General features: G+C 45.8%; 1 protein-coding gene across 1 annotated transcript; it reads right to left on the bottom strand.

The window, feature by feature from the left end:
- Positions 1 to 788: 788 nt before the first annotated feature.
- On the bottom strand, positions 789 to 22,218 carry Clec20a (C-type lectin domain containing 20A). Its single transcript, XM_063239692.1, has 8 exons — positions 22,201 to 22,218; positions 21,990 to 22,122; positions 12,680 to 12,745; positions 10,691 to 11,053; positions 9,334 to 9,570; positions 4,654 to 4,785; positions 3,827 to 3,912; positions 789 to 1,416 (listed from the first exon to the last, which is right to left on the bottom strand). The coding sequence occupies exons 1-8, from the start codon at positions 22,216 to 22,218 to the stop codon at positions 1,336 to 1,338; spliced, it is 1,116 nt and encodes a 371-aa protein (XP_063095762.1). The 3' UTR covers positions 789 to 1,335.
- Between the last annotated feature and the right edge of the window lie 37 nt (positions 22,219 to 22,255).

Below are 22,255 nucleotides of genomic sequence, written 5' to 3'. Positions count from 1 at the left end.
CAATTTTTTGTTGGAGATTTAAAACCAGATTTATCCATTGCAGAAGGGCAAGATTTCCACAGAACCTATTTTGAGAGTCCACATATTCTATGTAGGGGTATAAAGATTTATGTATAACCATCTTGTTTATGTCATTTCAGACTCACAAAGAAAAAATTTTAATTTTCAGTTCACCAATAGGTTAAATATTGATTTAATGACCACTATCCTGCAAAAAAGCTAACTAATAAAGATTAAATTTTGACTGGTGCTTGACCTTACTTAGTTATATCAAAATTAACTCAAGCTCATAGCATTGTATTTACCTGGATCACACCTGTGAGGAATTTACCTTCGAAATTTATTTTGTTCTTCATCTCCAGGGCCTTAATAAGAGTGTGTTAATACACATGACTATTTTACAATAATAACACTAAATAATTTATTTTTTATTTCAAGGAGAAATACACCTTAGAAAAAGAGAACCCAAGATTTTATTTTATTTTTAAAGCCATATTTTTGTGCTAAGTAGCACTTAGATTGTTCCATATGTGAGATCCATATCTGCATTACATTACCTGGGTTTGTTCTAAAGAAGATTTATTTTTGTTCTGTGAATAATTTTTGATGGTTCTTGTACATGTACAGATATAGATACGTTTGAGGTCTTTTATTGATATTCCTACAAAGAATACAAATAAACTTTAACTTTAAACATTTCAGACTAAAGTTGCTACTGTATTTGGCATGTTACTACCTTCTAGTATGCATCTGGGTATTTAGGACACAGAAAAAAATGTATTCAAGAATATTATTCTGATATATTTTAATAGTAAGAACAATATGCCTTAAAATTACCCAGTTTTACAGGTAAAAAGATTTCTTAGCAATAGGACAGGCAGTTGACATTACCACAGTCTGTGCTGTGGGACTACAGATACAGCTCAATAATAGGGATTTGCCTAGCAAACATGAAGCCCGTAGTTCAGTCCCCAGCACAGGAAATGTGATCCCATTTATATTTGTAAATCGCTACTGTGTTCTCTTATGTTCTTCAGACAGATTTATTGGACCTTCTTTCAGAATTTTTGTTGTGTAGTTCAGATGTTTGTCCTTGTCTGTCACTCCCGAGGCTTCTCCTTCCACGTTCTGCCATCTTCTGCTTATCTGTTTCATCATAAAATCTAAGAATTCAGGTTTCATAGGTAGTTTGCTTTTGTGTTAGTTATAGGTGTGTACCTTCTGGCATATCTCTGTTATTTCTAGTCCTGTTCTTTTAGAAATTAAAGAACCAAAACTTACTAAAAATCCAGAAAAGACTGAGTAAAAGAGAAACTGCAAGTCAGTAGACGTGTGCTACTTTTTGTTCAGTTCAAAGCCAACCCATTTCAATCCGAATTGCTCATGACCTAATATAAGCTTTAAGACTTCTTGGATCTGAAACATCAAAAAGAGGAACAGGGCTGATGATGCAGCTCAGTGGTAAAATGTAAGATCCATCCCCAGCACCACAAAAAAAAAAAGGAAGAAAGAAAACCACTGACACTATCTTACGCCCTGTGGTTCTCTAGCTCTTTCATACCCATTAGGCTCACCCATACCCTGTAGGTCTATCTATACCCTTATAAGGTCCACCCATACCCTTTATTGTTCTTAGCCTTCCTCCAGATTTCTGCCCTTTTTTATTAGCACTTATACCAAAGGGAAAGTGCATGAATCAATTTTGTTAGGGAAAATAAAAGACAGAAAGAAATAAAGAGAATTTCTAAGGATTGAGGCCAGGCTGGGTTTGTTTGTTTGTGTGTTTCTTTGGTTGGTTGGTTTTGGAGGGGTTATTTGTTTGCTATTTTTCCTTAGACATCTCTAGAGGGTTCTAACTTAGTTTAGAACCACTAGTCTAAGTCAAGCTCTTGAGCACTGTGTGTATCTTTTACAGTGTTTTGCTTTGTTTTGTTTTGTTGGCTCTATCCTCAAACTGGGAAAAGTTAGCTATAGGTATTTCTTTGCCTTGTATGTGAAATTTTAAAAGCTGTTAAAACTAGAAATATATACCTAATCACACACATAATTTGTCCTTTTGTAGTTTTGGTACTTCCCACACATAAAATTTGTTCTGTTTGGTAGTTTAATTTTAATTATTTTATTTTATTTTGCTCGCCATGGAACCCAGGACTTTGTGCACATTAGGCAAACACCTACCACTGGAGCTATACTCCCAACCCTTTTCTATTTTACTCTGATACAGCCTTGCTAGCTACCTGGGTTGGGCTCAAACTCTTGATCCTCCTACTTTAATCTCCTGACTAGCTGGGATTAAAGGCATATGCTACAATGCCCAGGCCAACTGCAGTCTTTAAATCTGTGAGGTGGAAATTCTGTCATTTAATACGATCATCCCTTTGTGGGCTAGATGCAGTCCAACGAAGTTGACCAAAAGATGAAATTTCCTATTTTAACTCCAGTTTTCCCACCGACTCCATTTGAAATGGAAGGTAGATGGCTTCTGGTTAGTACCCAAACATCAGTGCGGACACTACTTAAAGTGTGCTTACAGCATGGTGCATTACGGCACATGCCTACAAGCCAGCTGCTCTGGGAGGCTGAGGCAGAAATATCAAAAGTTGAAGTCCAGCCTGGGCAACTTGATGATTTAGCAAGACCCTGCTTCAAAATTTAAAAAGGGGGAGGAGTTAGGGATATAGCTCAGGACAATGATTCAATCCCTAATACTGGGGGAAGAGGGGCCTAAAGGTCCGATCAGAACAAAATACGATACATCTAAAGGAAAACAACTTCCAAAAAGATACTTAACTTTTGTAGCTGTAATACTCAGTACTGCAGTTTTAGCCCTTGAAATTTTGCTAAGAAACTTACAAGATGATGAAGTGTATCATTTGTTGTTCTTTCAGTAGTGAACTACAAGAGCTGTCCAATTCCCTGCTCTACTCTTGGTCAGTGTGAACTCATATGCAGACTTGCAGAGGCACATACACTATCTTTCTAGAACATTGATCTTCTGAATTCTAGAATGAATTGCCTGCATACTTTGACTTTAGTCCTGTGAATAAACTTCAACAAGCTACGCAATAAATACCAATTTGTTTTCTTATGTGTAAAACTATGTTGGCTAGATGATCTATAGAGTGCTTTCTAGCTCTGATATCCTGTGATTATTACTTGATATAGTTGAGAAATATGCCTAGAGTCCATGTTCAGTGATCAGCTTGAGACTTTGCTGTCAGTATGTAAAAACAGTCTCCTGCCCCACAATACTGGGACCCAGGCACCCTTAGCTCTTCATTCAGTCACCCAAGGCCTGTCGGTGCCCTGCGAGACTTCCATTGCTTTTCCAAGTACATGGGAGGAAAAGTATCTAGAACAAGTGTAAATTCAGAACACCGTAGTAATAATGTTGATAGTAATAATAATAGCTGGTACTTGTTGAGTACCAACTGTGCAATAGATGTTTATATGGAATACATGATTTAATCATAACACCAGCCATATGTATTACGTATTATCATCATTCGTATTTCATGAGGAAACTGAGACTGAGACTCAGACTAAATTTACTTGTCCAGGTCATAAAAGAGTAAGTGGAAAGCTTCTGACTGTGTTGTCTTGACTGAAAAAAAAGAAGAAAAGGCCTCAGGAAACATGTTGGAAAGGCTAGAAAAAGACCTGAAAAGATCCTGATATATAACCAACCTGTCACTGAACCAAAGTGATGGCAGAACAAAATAAGCTAATTTTCCAAAGCTTTTTCTCTTAATATAATTGTTTTTGATAAACTACCTTGTATTGGCAAGTCACCTGACTGATTAAGATTAGAAGGCAGAAGTCTTACCTCTTTTAAAAATTGTGCTTTCATTTCTTCTGGGTCCCTCAGAGTTGAAATGATAAAATCTGCCTTCAGGATTCCAAAAGAGTACTCTGAAAAAGAAAGTGCTCCCTGGCTCAAGGGGAGATCACATGGCTGCTTACCCAGTGGATACCACAGATGCCATGTGGGGATTGAAGATTTCCCAAAAAGCGGGAGGGAGACTACTGAGGAGGAGACTGCTTAGCCATAATTAGGACTAATTAGTGGCAGAGGAGGAAAAATTCCCATGTTTGGGAGTAACGCTGGCTTTCCTCCCACAGTCACCAGGACATTATTTCTGTCTCTTCTGCGTTTTCCTCCGTCTTAAATCCGGTAAGAAGATGATCACAGTGTACTGAAATGTTCACCTCTCCCAGGGCTCTCTAGCCCAGGAAAATAATCCCAAAGAATTACTCTGAGCCTATAAATGAGTTCAGCCTTCAAGTGTGAGCCAAGCATAATCATCACAGGAACTACAGCGTCATAATAGGACTATGCTATATGTGTCTATATGTTCTGGTTTATTCTGAATCTTTGCACAACTATTAACTCTTAACCCTGTGCTGTAAGCAAGATAGATTTTACTGGCCCCTTTTTAAAGATGAAAAATAAAGACCAGAAAGTAAGGCAACTTATCCCCAAGCTTTCATTTATAGTCCTAGGGCTTAAACTAGAATCCACTTCTCATTCATACTCCGCTGCAAACATTTCATGCCGTCTTTTATAAGGAGGCCCCAGGTGCCCTTGGCAAAGCACTGACTGGGTTCAACAGCTCTGCTTTTAGGGTAGGAACTCAGCAAACAAGCAGTTACCTGACTGAGAGGCTGCTGTTTTTTCTTCAGACTCTGGGTGTGACGAGCTTAAATGTTGGACCTGAGCAGTAGTAACAGAAGTAGTAGTAGCTGTATCTCTTATATCAATGTCAACCTTTGTACTAGTCATGACTATGAGAGAGAAAAATAATGGAGTTATTGCAAATGTAGCCAGGAGTCAGGTGGCCAGACACTGGTTACTGCCAATGAGCCAAAAGACAGATGAGATCAGCAGTGCTGTGCATGCAACTGCTGCAGAAGCCACCCTGTGTGGGCAGCTCAGTTCCTGCCTGACCCTGACACACCCCCACAGGTCCCTGCTCCCAGACCATTGTCTTTCAAAACATACTCCAACATCGGGACTTGTAGGGCTTCAAAATATTATGAGGTTTGTCTTCAGTACTAAGTTTCTCCTTTGAGTAGCATATACCCCAAGAGGCCGATAGCATTATACTATCTGCCAGCTACCTAGAGCCCCATCATGCCTTACAGTGACCTTCAGTAGCGCTAGTGACAGGAAGACCCTAAACCAAGCTCAGTCTCTTCCCTGAAGCCTCCTGCCCCTCCGCATAGCTGGCCACACATTGAGCAGTGCAGCAAGAGACCCAGACAGCCTCAGCTGTTCTCATTTTCAGTCACCAAAGTCCTGTCAGGGCCCTGCAGATCTCGCCATTCCTTTTTCAAATGTGAACAAAGCCATCTTGTTATGTGGCATATTAGTATAAACTGGTAACCAAAAGCATCCTCTCCCCAAGCCAAGAACAACCAATATTCACAGTTCACTATAAAATAAAAATTCTTCATACATGAGATTTTTTTATCCATAAAGGTTTGCCTTATTCCCTTTAAAGGTTTCATAGTATTTCACTGAATGTATAACTTATTAACCAGTCTACTTTCAGTAGACATTAGGTTGCCTGGAATTCTCACTGTAATAAATAATTCCACGACAAGCAACCCTGTATGTAGAGGGTGTGTACCTTGAATTCATTTCCTTGATTTCTAAGGGTGGAATACCAATCGGAACAGACATGCTCATTTCAAAACTTTGCTTAAATGGTGACACTAGTTTACATGCCTGCTGTATTGGAGATCTCTGGTTTTGTTTGTTCATGTTTTGTTTTGTTTTGTTTTTCCCATCCTCAATATTACCAACCTTTTAGATCTCTGCCAAGCTAGTAGGTGAAAAACATTTTAAAATAAATTTTAATGCACTTTTAAAATTGCATTTCAGGGATTTGATGAACAAAGTTGAGCATTTTTTACAAATACATTTGTCCTGGTATTTCTTTGATTCGTGTCACCTAACGGATGATACAAAATCAGTTCCCTCATCACACCCCCACTACCCCAGAACAGGCTTCGGTGCCTTCCCCCCCAAGCTGTGCAAGTCTCCCCACACATTTCCTGTCCCTTTCCTGCCCCGCAGCCTCTGCGCAGGTCTCCCTTCGCCACCCAGAGCTTGTAAATTTCTTCACGTAATGAGCAAATTTGTAAAATTTAGAAACACTAAAAAAGGGGAACATGCGTATTCTCCTTACATGCCTATAACCACTCACCATTTTCACACATTTGCTTCTGATCTTTTCTCTAACCATTAGTTAATGTTTCCTTGTAGTATTATTAGGACTCCTTTATATGTATGATGTTGATTCATGTTCTTGTTTTTTATTAAGCATCCTAATGCAGACGTCCCATGTCATGACTACCTTGTTTCTGGAAATGACAGATCTGAGCATTTTGCTCACTTGCTAAAACCCTCTGGTGGCTCCACTGACTGCAGAATCAAGTCCTTCAGAATTTGGCTGCAGTCCATCCGTTTCCCACTGTGTGTCCCATACCCCAGCTATGTCAGACTGCTTGACAATCCCAAACAAGCCATATGTTGACACCCATTTGTCTTGGCCCATGCATTCCCTCTGTAAGAAAGAACTTCCTTACTGTTCCCTGCCACTGAAATTCTGCATTAAACTTTCTGTGCAGTTGCCGTCTTCTAGGCAGAATGAGTAACTTCCCTTTCTCAGCTCACGGTTTATACTTCAGTGTAGCACAGACCAAGCTGTCTTGGTTGTCTATGTCTGGTCCTATTAGACTCCGTCTCTTAAGAGCAGGAAACAAGTCCTGCTCATCTTGGCATCTGTAGTTCAGTATCTTGTTTAAAATCAGTACTCAGAAAAAATTAGATCATCTACCAATGTGCAAAACACCATTCTAGGCATGGGAGTAAAAGGAAAAGAAGCCACTGTCCTTTGAGAACCTGCTAATCCTGATAATTCATGATCATTCATAAGCATGTAAAATAAGAATGAGGCTGGTCTCATCTGTTTAATGAGGTAAGAACAGAGGTATAAAAAAGTAAGACACTAAATAAGTCACTTGTAAATTAAGATTGATATGGTAACAACTACCATTTATTGTCTGCAGATTCAGGGACTGAGAGAAGCCTTATAATGCTTTCTCTTCAGTTTAAAGATAAAAGAAATGAGATTCAGAGAGGTTATGAACTTGCCTAAGGTCACACAGTAAGTAATAGAGCCAGCATTCCAATCCTTGCCTGCCAGCCTTCTACCATTGATAGTAAAGTGGACTGTATCTCTCCCAGAGCTCCTTGACCCACTCCCATCTCCATTCTAAGTTGTTACCGTAGGAGGGTTGGCTGATGAACTGGCTCTGGCCAGACAGAATCCTCTACAGAGTGGCCTGAGCTTCCACCAAAGCCCAAGAGGAACTACGCCCCAAGCCGGAGTGTCCAGCTCCCAGACGCAGGCAGGCACCTGTTTCAGCTCCTGACTGGCACACAGTGGTGCTGGGAGGGTAGCTTGTCTTCTGGCTGTGGACTGACTGCATAGTTTTTCTTTGGGGCTCAGCTGGGTTCCCTGAGATAGAGACTGCTGAAGCCTTCCTTTGGTTCCCAGAGCCTCAAAACTGTGAAACCAGCTGGATAAAGAGGGCACAGAGGGCACTGCCAACCTGGGAGTAGCTGAGGCATCGCAGGTGGAGCCCAGCAAGGGGCCCACACCTACCTCCTGTGGAGTCACGAGCCTGCCCTGTATAACAGGGTCCCCCCTGAGATTCCGGCTCTGCAGTAGGGCTCACAGTGGTGGACAGAGAGGTCTTGACCGTTTCCCGGGGAACAGAAGGACTGCCCCAAAATTCAGTGCCAGTGGAAGCCAGTGTCCAGAGCGTGGAGTCGACAGATGTACTCTGGGCAGTGGCCAGCGGAGTCCTGGACCCTTCCTCGGGAACTGAGATAGCCCTCACGGGGTTGTGGTTTGTCGGAGGGCTTGGTGAGGCTGCCCCTTGGGATTGGGGAGCTGTGGGGCCTGCAGAGGTAGAAGTGTGGAGGTCACAGATTTGGGGGCTGAGCTCGGTGGACTCCAGACTCATCATCCAGCAGAAACCAGCCCTGTGAAGCACCCCATGGGGCCAGTACTGAGCCCTATTATAAGAGAGACACCTTCTTTGGGGTCAGCTGTGCCCAGGAGCCCTCCCAAGGTCCCCAAGCAAGCTGGAGTGGCACAGTGCATAAAACTTGTATAGCTAGCCCAGCGCTGAATACCCTCATGCTACTTCTGCGCCTGGCAGTGCCTACCTGGGGAAGATGGATGTGCATGGAGGCCTGCCCAAGTAGCCAGTGGGCTTGGAACAGCCAGGCAGGTGCCCGATTCGTTATTAGATGTAAAGCATAAGACAGGTTGTAATCCATCTTCTCAACCAGAAGGCTCTGAGCCTCTGCTCTCCAGCACTACACACACAAGTGTGTGCTCACACACACCAGCAGCTTCTTCTGTCTGCAGTCCACTACCACTTACCCCCACTGGGCTTTGCTTGCTGATTCCTCCTTATCCTTTGAAATAGTAGTAAAATCACCCCCACCTGATGCCCCCACCAGGAAACGCCCCAGTGACTCCAGGGGCTGGGACACTCCCTTCCCCATGCCTTTGACTCCAGGACGCACCAACCTCTTCCCAGCTGGCTCTGAGCTCCTGCAGAACAGGCCCTTTTCTTTACATCCTCAGTCTTGATTACATAGCACAAATTCTATCCGCATTTTTAAAATAAGCGAATTAGTGGAACTCTCATCAACCTCCATCAAGCCTAACTTCTCTGTGTCCTCAATAAAGGCAATAATGTCTTGGTCTGATTAGGAATCTGTAAGGAGGCCAGGAGAACTGTGGTTTTGCTCTCAATTATCCTAGTTAACTCAGAACTCTTGGGAAGCAAATTGAAGTAATAGCTATAAAGATGTTTCAGGAATTTAAAATGCCACAGGGATGCATCACTTGTCATTCTCAGCCATGGCCCTACACGACATCCCTACAATTTATCCTTCATGTTCTGTCCCCACAGAGGAGTCCACAATTAGAAGGAACTTCAACAGGTAACTCTATTATGCATAAAGGCCACTCTGATGACTTTTTTCCAAGAGCACTGTTCAACCAGCCCGTTTCCTGTCACCCGGTTCAGGCCCTTACACATCACTGGGGACCCTGCACACCCTCTTCTATGTTTCCAGGCCCTGGCTCCAAGCTCAAAGTCTCAATTCAAGGAGAAGGGAGGCAGGCTAATAGTGAACGAATCCTCCTTCCCCTACTCTTGGCTGACTCAGCAGTGTGTGAGTGGTCTGCCTGAGGGGCCCTTGATTGCCACTCAGTGGGTTCACTTCATTGTTGGCCACTTACTGTCTATTCTGAAGGGTCCCATAGGCCCTTACCCTAGCCTGCTCTATACAGCCTACCTCTCTGCTCCCTTGGGCCCTGAAGACCCCAGATCCAGGCAATAACAGGCTCAAAGCACTTATACTTAGCCTGGGAGTGGTCCCCACAGTAACTTCTGAGGAAGGAGTAGTAACTTTGGAGAAGGAAGCATTAAGCAGTGGAGGCATTGCTGCTGAATCCCGATTTCCAATGGAAGGGTCTGCAAGAAAATACAGACAATGTGAGGACAAGGTCTGTCAAACCTAATGGGCTGTTGGCCTATGAGAACTCACAGAAAGTGCAAGAGGGCAGCCTCCCGTCACGCCAAACTCAGAGGGAACAGTTAATGCACAGTGTGCCCATCATGAGACACATAGTTCACATCTTCAGTCCCCGCAGCAGCTATTCAAGGGTTCTGATCAAAATTCTCATCAAATCCAAAACACACAAGCAACAGCCAAGAACAGACAAAACCACAGAGATAAGAAGTAGATCGGTGGTCACCGGGGGAAGAATATGGAGTCAATGCAAATGGGGAAGGAATTTATTCAAAGGTTGATAAAAATGTGCTAAATTTAGTGGTGATACTTGCATATATTCTAAAACTCCCTAGATTATACACTTTACAAGGGTGACTTTTAAGATACATGGATTATATCCCAGTAAGGCTGTAATGAGAGAAAAAGAAGGAAGATGAGGAGGAAAAGGAGAGCCGTGAGGGAGAGGGAGGGGAAGCGGAGAGGGTCGGTGGGGAGGAGAGGGTGGGAGGAGAGGAGAGGGAGCCAGAGCAAGGCGGGCGGGCCTGTTGCTGAAAGGCATGTGACACCCAAGATCGGGAATAATTAGGCATGCTTCTGGTTGCAGCAGATTTATAGTGATAATATCTGGTATTTGTTGGGTGCTTAATCCGTGCCAGGGTCTCTGCTGGGCCTTTACATTCACTCTCTTGTTCGGCCTTCTGAACCGTACTATGAGGTGGGTATCATCAATCTTACTTGTAAATATATTTCCAGATAAGGAAAAGGAGACTCAGAGATACTGGCCACTTATTTCTAGAAAGTAATAAAATCTGTCTGATCTAAAGCCCATTTCATTGTCTAATAATTAATTGCTGTTGCTTATTGCTAATCAACTAAGATTGGATGATGCCTTTCAGTCTTTAAAATAACTTCCTCATAAGTTTATAGTACAAAGATCCCAGAAGTCTGCTCCAGAATTCAGTTACCCCCAAAGCTCCGAAATGCTTCCTTTTATCCTTTGTGGATCTGCTTCCAAATAAACCCACTGCCCATCTTACTTTAACCTCCAGAAGCTGAGCACCAGCAGTAGAGGAGACTCACCATAAAAGCAGATGAACGGTTGTTGGGAAGAGCAGATCACTGCATAAACCTTGGGGCTGAAGTGTGCATAGGTACGAAGCCCTGCACACAGCCCGCTGCTGAACTTGGGTGTCTCCAGCCAAGAGGGTATGTGGTCACCCAAGTCGCTGGACCATGTCAGATTCCTGGAGTTTGCATTAATGTAAAGGCCAATCCAGGCCTCCGTCTCATTCGTGACTTTCCTCAAGTTGGCCTCATTTTCCTTAGTCACTCTTTGCAGGTCAGCCAGGTCAGTGTGGTGGTTGCGACAGTACTTCAGAGCCAACCACCACGTCATTTTTTCTTCAAATCGCATGAAGATTTCTGTACCAATACGCACCTCGGCTATGGGCAAAGAACATGGAAATCATAGCCTGAGGTTCCAGATTTGTGAGCCCAACTTCACCATCCCTGGGACAGAGCTGTGGTCCGACCTGGGCCCTTGTCCCCAGTTCTCAATACCACAGTTCTGCAGGCAGACTCAATACCAGGTTGGGAAAAGGAACAAACTAGACATATCAGAACGGAAATAGGAAAACCACTAAGGAGAGCAGGACTGAGAGCTCTTCTTTAATGATACGGCCTTACAAGTTATGTTTAACTCTCAATTTCTTCATCTGTTCAATGGGGATAATAATGGTACCTGAAGGTGAGGATTACATGAAACCGTGTGCACAAATGGCTTAGCACAGTGTATCAAGTAGTTAGCACTTAACAAACTTCAGGTTATGAGAGGCAGGTATGAAAGGTTTGGCAGAGGGTATCAAATAATTAGCACTTAATAATTGGGAGGTTATGAGAACTAAGACAATCCTGCCTTGGAGGCAGGCTCATTTGTGATTTCCAGATGCAGTGTCTGCCACAGTGGCTCTAGGGAGTCCAGGCTTGAGGCATAATAGAGGAGAGCCAGAGAGAAGTGAGCCTGGTTTGGGACAGACACAGGAGGCAGGAGGCAGGAGGCAGAGCAAGCCATCCCAGTGCAGGAGTGCTTCCTGGAGGATCTCCGGCATGGCACCAGCCTCCCTCAGCCACTACTCCCAGTCCCTGCCGAGGCTGAACTGATCCAGCTCCTGAAAAGGGGCAGGCTGCCATTCCGTGGTCTCATTTGCGGTGCGTGCATCTGTAACTCCAGTTAATGGAAGTGTGGAAAGGATGTGAGCAGTTGGGGCTCTATCTAAGGTGTCAATTCCAGAGTTCTGGATAAAGCTAACAGTAGAATTGAGTGTCACATCATCACATTCAAATAAGGCCTCCCAGATGCTCTGATTTTCCTACTATTTCCTTAACATTTTCCCTCTCTAAACTGATTTTTTTAAGTTACTCTACATTAAGCACCTGGTGTGTGCCAGTCCTGAGCTAAGCATGTGGCCTACATCATCTAAATTCTCAGTCTAATCCTGAGAAGTGGATATTACTAATCTTATTTCAGAAATGAAGAAAAGGAGGCCCAGACTGATGCTATATTAAGTACAAAAATAAGATTCAAACACAGATATGCTGGCCTTGAAAGCCTGTGCTATTTCACTCTACCACCCATACTTCATAATATGCAGAGAACCGACTCCACAAAGCAAACGGACATAGAATTTCTGTACATCAGAATGAAGAATTAATTTTAAAAAAAAAACAGAGTAGTAAGATTCAGGGAAAAATTTTGAGTGAAAAATCACCACCATCCCGCAATGGATGGCAGGCACCTGGGCTATGAAGAGGTAATGCCCACCTCATACTCCCAGAGGAAATGCCAGGATGCAACTGGGGCTCTACTTTAGTTTGAGACCTTGAGCAAGTCACCTTGCCCTCTGGCTCATCTGAATAATAATCTTTGCCTGGGTTTCAGCTTGGGGCAGCAAAGCCTGGCCACCAGGCGGCAGCAGGGGAAGTAGGAGGAAGCTAGGCCTAATGATCCAGGAGGTAAGCTCATCAGAACACCCAAGTTCCCGGAAAAGCGAAAGTAGAGGATATTCCTACCTTTCTTGGGAAGAGCAGTCCAGCCAAGAGATGACTCTGAGGCAGTTCCGCGCTCTATGGCTGCATCTGTGAAGCAGAAACAGACCTCAAGCTCTGGGGCAGTGAGTGAGGGCTGCCCCTGGCCCTCTGCAGATACTAGAGGCTTCCAAGTTGCATCTGGGAGAGCCTAACTCAAGGGTGAACAGGCTTGTTCCTTCCTGCCTACATTTATTCATTAAGTGTATATAGCGCTGAGCACCTATTGTGTAGTCAACACTGTTCCACATCCCTTAAAATGGAAAAAAGACAAGCAGGGTTTTTGCTTTTAAAGGGATTATGAGAAGGAACCAGCCTAGTCCAGTCAGCGTGAAAACAAATGTCCAAATGTTGGAAGAAGCATGGGTCTGGAAAGCAGGAGCAAGTCCGCATGGTTGGGAAGAAAGATCGAAGATGAGGTCAAACAGATCAGGTAGGGCCTGGCTGGCTATCAAAAAGGATGGTATTCTAAGTGGTATGAGGACCTGCTCAATGTGTTGAAGGAATGTGGTCCAATTTATGTTTCTTACAGCTCACTCTGCTCAGAAGAGAGTATAGTATTGGCAGGGAAGACTCAGAGGAGGGTGGTGACATGGTGCCATGTTATGGCAAAGTCACCAGAGTCAGGACATGTCTTGTGGAGTTCCAGGACAATGGAAAAAGCAGAGGAGATTCCTGTAACACAGCCCTTCCTGTTCAGAGCCTCCCTGACCCAGGCCCACTCACCACCCCTGCAGATCTCCTCACTCCCTTGGGAACTCACATTTCAAACCTAGACCACTAGAGGCTATGTTTTAAGAGCTTATGACAAGCCCAGTGCCTATGACTTGAGGATACAGCCAGCTGACCTCCATATCCCTATTTGGGGAGTAAGGACATTCTACAGTAGGACTGACCTTTGGCTGACAAGGAAAACCAGGAACTGGCACTTTCTGGCAGATCAGAGCTGTTTGAGCTACACCCACCCGACTGTGTGATCTCAGCCCCAAGGATGAGCAGCATCGCTGCCAGGGGCAGAGATGGGCCAGGTGGAGGACAGGGATAGGGTGCCCGCCCCAACAGCCGTACCCTTGTGCTTTACTACTGATGGCAGACTTTCTGTAAAGTTATTCACAAGAGTTGGTCCCACTGACTTCCCAAGAAGCTAGGGGTCTCCCAGAACAGTGATGAACCTTCTAGAGACAAGTATGCAAAATGCAACCCAAAACCTATTTGTTTATTGCAAAGTGCCAACTCTGAAATTAAACCCGAGTACTGAAGTTTTAGTTTAGAAAAAATGATTCACACATTAACATCTTTCATCTTAAAAGAAGAGCAAATAACATGTGTGCCATAAGTTTGCCGTAAGTTGTCCTAGATAGAGTTCCATTCTCTCTGTGGCGAGACAATAAATTTTACCTTTTGCTTCCTGTGGAGACCTTGAATTCTGTTCTCATTTCTGTATGGATTCCCCTTTTTTTCCTCACTCAAGTCAATTGGCAGAAAGAAGAGACATAGCAGCTCACTCTGCTTTATACCCATTTCTCCAATAGGGTCTCGGGAATGGGAGGCAGAGAAAATAGAAACCAGAACCACAGAGAAGAAGTATTATAGCAAAAGGGTAACAGCCAAGTATTCTTGAAAACTAGAAACACACACACACACACACACATGTACACACACGTACACACGTGTGCTCTTGAAAAGCAACTCTGGAAAGAAGATTAGGCCCAGGATATGAATCTAAACACACCACAATAGCAAACCAAAGTTTCCTGTGCTGTGCAGGAGACAGCCCCCAGGCTGGGGATGAGAAGAGTGGAGAATACACAGATGCCCTCCGGGAAGACAGGCAGCTTGTTCCACATTACGGTTACGAAAGAGCTACAGGACCAGCTCAGACCAGAAATACACACTTTGAAGAAGCCGCCGATCCATATCTCAGTCCTCCTGGTACTACAGTGTATCTGTGCTGTTCGTGATCTCCAGCTTGGCAAGGTCTGTGTGGTGTTGCTGGCAACTAGTATCTGGCCTTTTCCCAGATCAGCTCCTACTCTGCCCAAGAAATTGTTCTTCCATTGCTTGCCAGCTGCAAGGCTGGGGTGGGAGAGGCTGTCACAGCATCTGGGCCCACTCCACCCTAGTCCTCAAGAGCTTTTGGCCATACCATGGTGTGCTTCTGCAGCCTCTTTCCCCGGTCTCCTCACCTGTGGCCTCCAGTTGCACCCAGCTCTGCCTTCCGGCCCTTGCACGGGTGTTCTCTTGGTCTGGAAGTGCTGGCCATCCCCACCGTTCCTCCGTCTCCTATTTTCCCATCCTCTCACCTTCCCCTTTCTTTTCCCATCCTAGTGAAGCACCCTTCCTATATGCTGTAATGAATCATCGTTAGTGGTTAATAATAATAGAAAACAGTGCTTAATGCCAGCAGATACTGTTTTGGAGCATGTGTGATGTGCCCTTAGCTCACTGAATTCTTCCAACTTCTTAAGGTATGACGATGCCCATTGCAAATAAGGAAATTAAGCCACAGAGTTAATTGAGTAGAGCAGGACTCTGGAGCCCTACACAGGCTCTCATGCCCACGTCATAGCCATGCATGCTATAGTTCTGCCCCTACATTGGGGGCTCATAGCTGGGGCTGCATATTAGAATCACCCAGAGATTTTTCAAATCTACCAATATTCAGGCCTACCTTGGGGCAAGAATCTGATTCTCTTACTGGGACCAGCATGAAAACCTTTAAGTTCTCCTCTGGGAAGGGCCTTGCGGCTTATCTGTCTCTACCACCAGGTCTAGGCAACTTGGGAGCAAAGAGCAAGCCTTATCTGTCACTATATTCCCAGAGCCTACCTGGGCACATGAGAGGTGCTCAGCTGTGGGGGGAGGGGAGAAGAGAAAGGGAAGGAAAAAACTTGCCCCAGGAACCCACGATCATAGTCTCCATTCCTTCCTTGACTCCGTCCCTGCTCTGCCAGGCCTGCCTGTGCAGGGGGCAGGCCAAGGATGAAGGGCCTGACCCTGGGTGCTTGGGGGGCCTCGCCACAGCTTGGAGCCAGATGTCCTAGGAGAGGAAACTAAGGCTGGGGACAGGGCACGTACAGAGGGGCAAGGATGCACCAAGAGGGGCGACGGGAAGGACCAACAGCACTTGCCAGAAGGAGCAATAATCTTCATACCCACCTGAGCTCAGAATGTCACCAGCAGCTGAGAACAGGAGGATGCCTGTGCCGGGGGGGGGGGGGGGGAATGGGGGGAAAGTCCCCCTTAGGAATGGCTCAATGCGCCCTTGCACCGAGGGTTACTGTTGCCCCCCCTGTTCTCTCGTTTTCAGCATCTGGTCACCCAGCAAAGCCCAAAGTTTATGGCCAGTGCGTTCCTAGAGCTCTCTCTAACTCCCCACTTATTTCCATGTCCTCTGCTCCACAACAGGCCCTCGCCCTCCTGCTTGGGGTTCTCACCATGTTCCCACAGTGAGCCAGAGGGGCGCCACAGCATCCCCACAGGTTTCCGGCGGTCACAGTGGTTGGCCATTGTAGCCACATGCTGAAGCCCCTGCACCAGCATCCAGCACTCAGCGCCCTGTGCCTGGCACCCAGCCAGCGCCCAGCCTCTGCGCTTTCCAGGTCCAGGACTGGGTCTGGCTGCCTTCTGGCTCTTCTTTCCTGCCCAAGCCTTCCTTTCTCAGGGAAACCTTCCCACTCATTGTATCTGAAGACCCCGGCTGCCCCCCCCCCTTCTACACTAACTTCCTTCATGGCATTTGCCGTATGTCTGTAACTATCCTGCTTATAATTTCCAGGAAGATTTTCTTTAACCTCTCTAGACTTGTTGGTGTAAAGACTGTTTCTGACTGTTACCTACTACTCCGCCTCAAGTAAGTCGCTATTGGTTAGGTTCATTGGTGAGGAACCAAATGGATGGGATTTGGCTGCAGAACAGCAACTGGGTTCTGGCCCTGGGCACCTGGGTTTGTGAGGACAGAGTGAGGAGGATGAGGTGAGGAGCCCAGCCAGGGGCCGAGGCAGCAAGCCAGGCAGAGGTGGCAGGGGACACTTTCTTCTCTCCCCACCACTGGAATGAAGGTCAAAAAACATTTACCTCCTTATACTTTGTCTCCCCTCCAATCTTGCTCTCCAGGAACCTCAGGAGAGCCACCTCATGTCCCCTCCTCTCAGCCCAGGCAGCGTCTTACCTGCCATGCAGAAGGATAGCAGTAGCCCCCATGGCAGCATGGCTGTACCCAGGACAGAGTCACAGACCTGGCACCCCTCACAGAGGCTGTGCCTGGTATTGTCATTTCTTCCATGCTCTCTGGTCTCCTCTTTGGTATCCAAACCAATGGATTTTACTAAGCAAATACTGAGTGCCTGCGTCCCAGCAGCCTCTGTGTGAAGTGCCAAAAATACAGCCTGAAAAGTAGAAATAGCCCTGTCGTCCTCCTAAGTGGGGAGGAAGCAACACAGATCAAGTAGTGACTAATCAGAGAGGTACAGAGGGTGGAGGCTGGAGGTTGCTTGCAGTCGGACAGAGGTTGGAGTGCCAAAGAACTGGGTAGCAAATCTCTGGGGTCCTCAAGGACCAGAGGAGCTAAGGACACAGTGGAGGAGAGGAAAAGAGGGCCTGGGGTGCCAGAAGGGGCCAGCATGTGTGGGCCGGGCTGTAGGAGACAACCTCCACCCACCTCATCCTCACAACCACCACACCGGTGAGACTCTACCATTATCTCCCATGTGTGGGTGAAAAAGCTGAGGCTCACAGAGGTGAAATAACTTGCTTGAGACTACACAGGAAGAAGTATCAGGGCAACAGTGCAAGCTTGGGTGACTGAAAAGCTTGAGATGGGAGGAGGACAACTCCCAAGCCCCTTCAGTAATATCAGATCTCCCCACCCCCACTGTCTAGGTGGTGGTCCCCAGTTAAGCACAGGCTGGAGACCAAGGCGCTTGCTCCAGGGAAACAAAAGCAGCTCTTTGGGTTCTCCTCACTGAAGCATCCCATTTATGCCCAGGGTCTCTGTGTTCTCAGGAAGCAGAGCCTGGAAGACTCTTTTGCTTCCTACCCCTTTCCCCAGAGAGAATGGGCAAAAAAGAAGGAAAAAGAAGTCATTAATACTTCATCAATAATGTCTTGCTGTGATGTCCTCATACAACCTCATCCCTGTGGTGGGACCCATTTGTGCCAGAGCCTGTCACAACCACTGTGTGCAGACAAAGGAGATGGTGATGCTGGCCCAGAAAACATTTCTAAAGCCACCTTGTTCATTTGCCCAGGCTTCTGGTGCACATCTCTTGAATGGCGAGCCTTGCCAGGCCCCAGGCTTCCCACTGGGAGCCAAGAGAAACCCAGAGAGATGTGCAGCAAGCATGAGGGGCCTCTTGAGGACAGGCACCCCCGCCCCGGGGACCTGCGCAGTTATCTCCCAAGGGCAGCACTTGGTGCTTCAGGCTGAAACTCCCTACATGCATTCCCGTCTCCTTTCTCTAGACTGTGAGATCTTGAGAGTAACCCCTATGCCCAGTTCACAAAGTTCTCACCCTGTTATATGGTGCTGCGCTCTGGAATCAATCTGCAAGGAAGAAGCCTGGCAGGGCTGCCATGAAAGCACTGAACCTGAGACTCCCAGGTCCCCAAGCCTTGACACTATGCCTAAGAAATCGCTGAGTAGGGCTGTGACAGGGTAAGCTCAAGGAAACCTGAAAAGCAGGATTTCCCCTCCTGGAAAATGAGTGATTGGAAGATTTGGACAAAACATCTTCATATTAGATGATAGCAGGTGAGAAAGCACCATGATGAGTGCAAGAGGCCTGGTGTCACAAAGGCAGATTCATAAAGCAAGCTGCGAAGACAAGCGCTGTCCATTTCTCTTTTACCACTGTGGGAAGGAAGGAGGGAGGGATCTGGTGAGGGGACTGAGACCCAGGCCTCCCACGGGAACTGCCCTGAAAGAAAGAGCAAGAGACCCTGCGGTGGACCCGGATGTCCGTCATCCTGAGCTCAGGCCACACGTCTCAAGCTAAAAGAAAAGCCAAGCTGTGCTCCAGAAAGTATAGTGAGGGATCAGGAGGGCGGGATACAGGACAGTGGACAGTGGTGATACCGCATGCCCCCAGCGGGAACACTAGAAGATGCCCAGACTCCTGCCAAGTCTCCTTCCGGTGGAGTTTCCATTTTCCTAACTCTGACTGCTGAGATCTGAGAGAGACATGTATAAAACTCAAAGGTTATTTCATTCATTATTATTCCCTGCTGCAACACCACACAGACCTCTGAGAACAGGAATGCGTTACCTACGAGGATTTAGCAAAATATCAATATGACACATACAGCTTGAAGAATGCCTTCTTGCTTCCCAGAATGCTGGGGGTAGCTTACAAGGTCCAAAAAGGAACCCTATCTGGACATTGATCTAGGAACAAATCTCCTATCAAATGTGAACTGAAAGAGCTAAGGTTAGGGTTAGGGTTAGGGTTAGGTAAGACCCGCTCAGTCTTAGGGGACTCAGCGAGGTGGAAGTGTCTGACACTATGAGGAACTGGGAGAGCAACTGTTCCAGAGCTTTCTGGCCCGGAGACTGAGAAAGAAAGAAGGAAGTAACAGCCCCATTCTGCTTGGTCCTAGCCAAAGATAGAAAACTAAGTCAGAAGCCCCAGCAGCCAGGTTGGGCAGGACCAGGTGAGGTTTGAGGACTGTTTGACACAGCAGGCTGCTCTGCAACTTTTGGTTGTGGGACTAGTCATGGTTCTCCTAGGTCCTAGAAAGCCAGGCGAGACTGTCATGACATGATGAGAAAAGCCAGAAATCCTCAGTATTTTTTGCTGTGACTTTTCACTTATCATCAGTTGCATTAAAATAGATGAAGATTTATGGTTTATTCAGATTATGCTTTGTTCCTGAAATAAAGGTACAGAGTTCATATGCTATAAACTGAATATAGTTTTCCACAGAAACAATGTAATGGGATTATGGTTCTAGCCCAAGTATGATATACTATCATAGAAATGATTAGAAATCACATGGTAACCGATGTGCCAATAATAAAAGATATCTGTAAACTGCACAGAATGAACCTGTCGACAGTGTATGTGAATCAATCAATAGAACAATTCAGGAACCAATCATAGGAAATCTCTAAAAAAAAATTATGTAAGTGATTTGTTTTAGTCACTTTCATCACCACTGGGACAAAACACCCAACACCTGCAAATTAAAAGAGGGTTGATTTTGCTCCCAGTTTGTAGAGGTTTCAGTCCATAGACTCTGGCCCCAAGGCAGGATGTTACAGCACAGGGGCAGGGCAGAGGAATGCAGCTCATGATGTGGTAGACAGGAAGCAGAGAGCAAAGGAAAGAGGCAGGAAGGTAGACAGAGTCTTCTACGCCAAGCCCACAGTGACTCATGTCTTCTGACTAGATCAACACATCAGCTTTATACACCCTCATAATCTAATCACCTTCCAGAAGCACCTGTGATCACATGAGGCTTGATGGGGACATCTAGAGAGAAACCAGAACAAGGTTCTCTGGGCCTGAAAAACCCTCACAGAATGTTTCTAGCTGATATTGTTCTCTGGTGACATAGCCACTGGGTACTGCAAAGGTATCAGAAGAACAAATCAGTTAGGGCACATTTGTTTAGCCATGTCAATTCAAGGTTGATTGGAGACCACATCCATTGGGGTTCTTGGTACATTTATGACACATTCCACCCTGATCAAAGGGCTTTCAAACACTGGTCAAATAGGCCTCTAAGCACATTCTGTTCCTCTGGGCCTCTACACAGCTAATGGGATAGACCCTGGGATTTGTACCCTGAATTGAAAGATGCCAAACTTGGAGCCTAAGGCTGTTTTAAAATTCCCTTCACCCTCCCGCCAACATTGTCTTCATGAAACAGATAAAACCCTCAGGATCTTTAAAGAAAAGGAAATCCAAATGCTGTCACCTTGGTGAAAAGAGACCGACCGTGGCTGCCTCTTCTTTTGTGCCAAGAATAGCCTTTTGCCTGAAAGCTCAATGGAATATCAGTGGACTTCATGCTTTTTCCCTGGTACTAACAGAGTGTGCCGTGCATGGGTTTAGGAGGCGCATATCTGGGATTCTGTAGATAAGAACAGTTACAGCCTATCAGAACAAAGTCATACTGCAACATACTACAACAGCACTTCAACCCAGTCTTCATGTAGTTGCAAAATATTTTTAAAGAAGGATATGGCTCATCCAGGTTCACTAGATGGATTTCCCTAGCCCTTCCTGAATATATGGATAACAACATTATACATTTGGAAATGAACAGTAAATGCTGTGAGAAGGTCCAAGCCCAGAGCTGTAAGTCTGTTGCTAAATTTCTGTCCAAATGATCACATCGTGTATGTCTGTGTATTTGTATGTGCGTGTTTACACTGAGTTTCATGCTGAGACTCTGATTCTTTTAGATCTACTTCCCTAATACATAGGTCAGTGAGTTCATCTGCTGCGTTTGGCTAGTAGACAGCTCATTTAGCTAAGCAAAGCAAAGCAAAGCTCATTTTACTGCAGGTCCACGGAGCTCTTGGTTCAAAGCAAGAGGAAAAGAAGGTGCCCAGTTTCTCAGGGCTGGCAGATGTTGATACAGAGTCAGTGATTTTTACCACAGTTCCTGCTCAGCACTGTTAAGGGTCCCTGAAAATCTGTGGAGAAAGAGCTCTCTTCACCATGTGGCCAGTGGATCTGGGAATTGTGAGCAACACGGTCAGAGGAACCTAGCAGTTGCAATTCCCATTTACACATGAAGAAATGAGGCACGGGAAGCTCACCACCACCCGACCCTCCTGGTAGCTGTTTGGTGACAGACACACTCTCTTCTCGGGCTGTGACAGTATTCATGGCTGTCACTGGGTTGGGGCTGGGAAATCACCATCTAGGAAATGCATCAAAAATACAAACAGCAAGCAGCTCTGGAGGAAGTTCCAGTGGCCTGGCCTCAGCAAGGAAAGGCAAAGAACTGCAGGAAAGAGGAGGGTGAGTGTGAGGCATGCTGCGTGGTGTGGGCATGTGACGCACATGCAACCTGCATCTGTTGCTGGACTCCTGGGCTGTCTGCTCTGAGAGAGCCCACTTCAGTCTTTTCTGTGTCAACTGGAGCCATTGAAAAAAACAAGAAGGTAGAGGAGAGTGAAATGCCCAGGAAAAGAGGAAAGGAGAAATCAGTCTCACAAACCCAGATTTCTAATGGTTTTGGGTCCCGCTGATTCTATATGCCTGGGTTGCTCCATTTAAGCACAAACTATACTATGCTTAGAATTGCCTTTAGTAGTCTTTTCCCTTCAAAGGCTCCTCACCTTCAGCACTGTGTACATACTGCTTCTTGCCCTCTTTTCCTTGTGTTAGAAGAGCCAGGAGAAGAGATGAGGGAAGAGTTCCATGGCAGGAGAGCACAGTAGAGATGGAAAGTAGACTCCAGAAGCCATCTGTCTGTGGCAACAGCTCCCCGGGTCATGGGTGAGTTCTGCTTCCAGAAGAGCTGTGATTCCTGGGAGGCGTGCCTTGTGCCTTGGCCATGACACCCATGGTCCTCAGCAATGTGAACCTTTCCTGCTGCAGGAAG

Source organism: Cavia porcellus, unplaced genomic scaffold (genome assembly GCF_034190915.1).
Source record: "Cavia porcellus strain 051 isolate PalLab524CR breed Dunkin Hartley unplaced genomic scaffold, mCavPor4.1 scaffold_29, whole genome shotgun sequence".
Lineage (NCBI taxonomy): Eukaryota > Metazoa > Chordata > Mammalia > Rodentia > Caviidae > Cavia > Cavia porcellus.
Note: the sequence above shows the minus strand (reverse complement) of the source record. Positions and strands in the feature narration are given on the sequence as shown.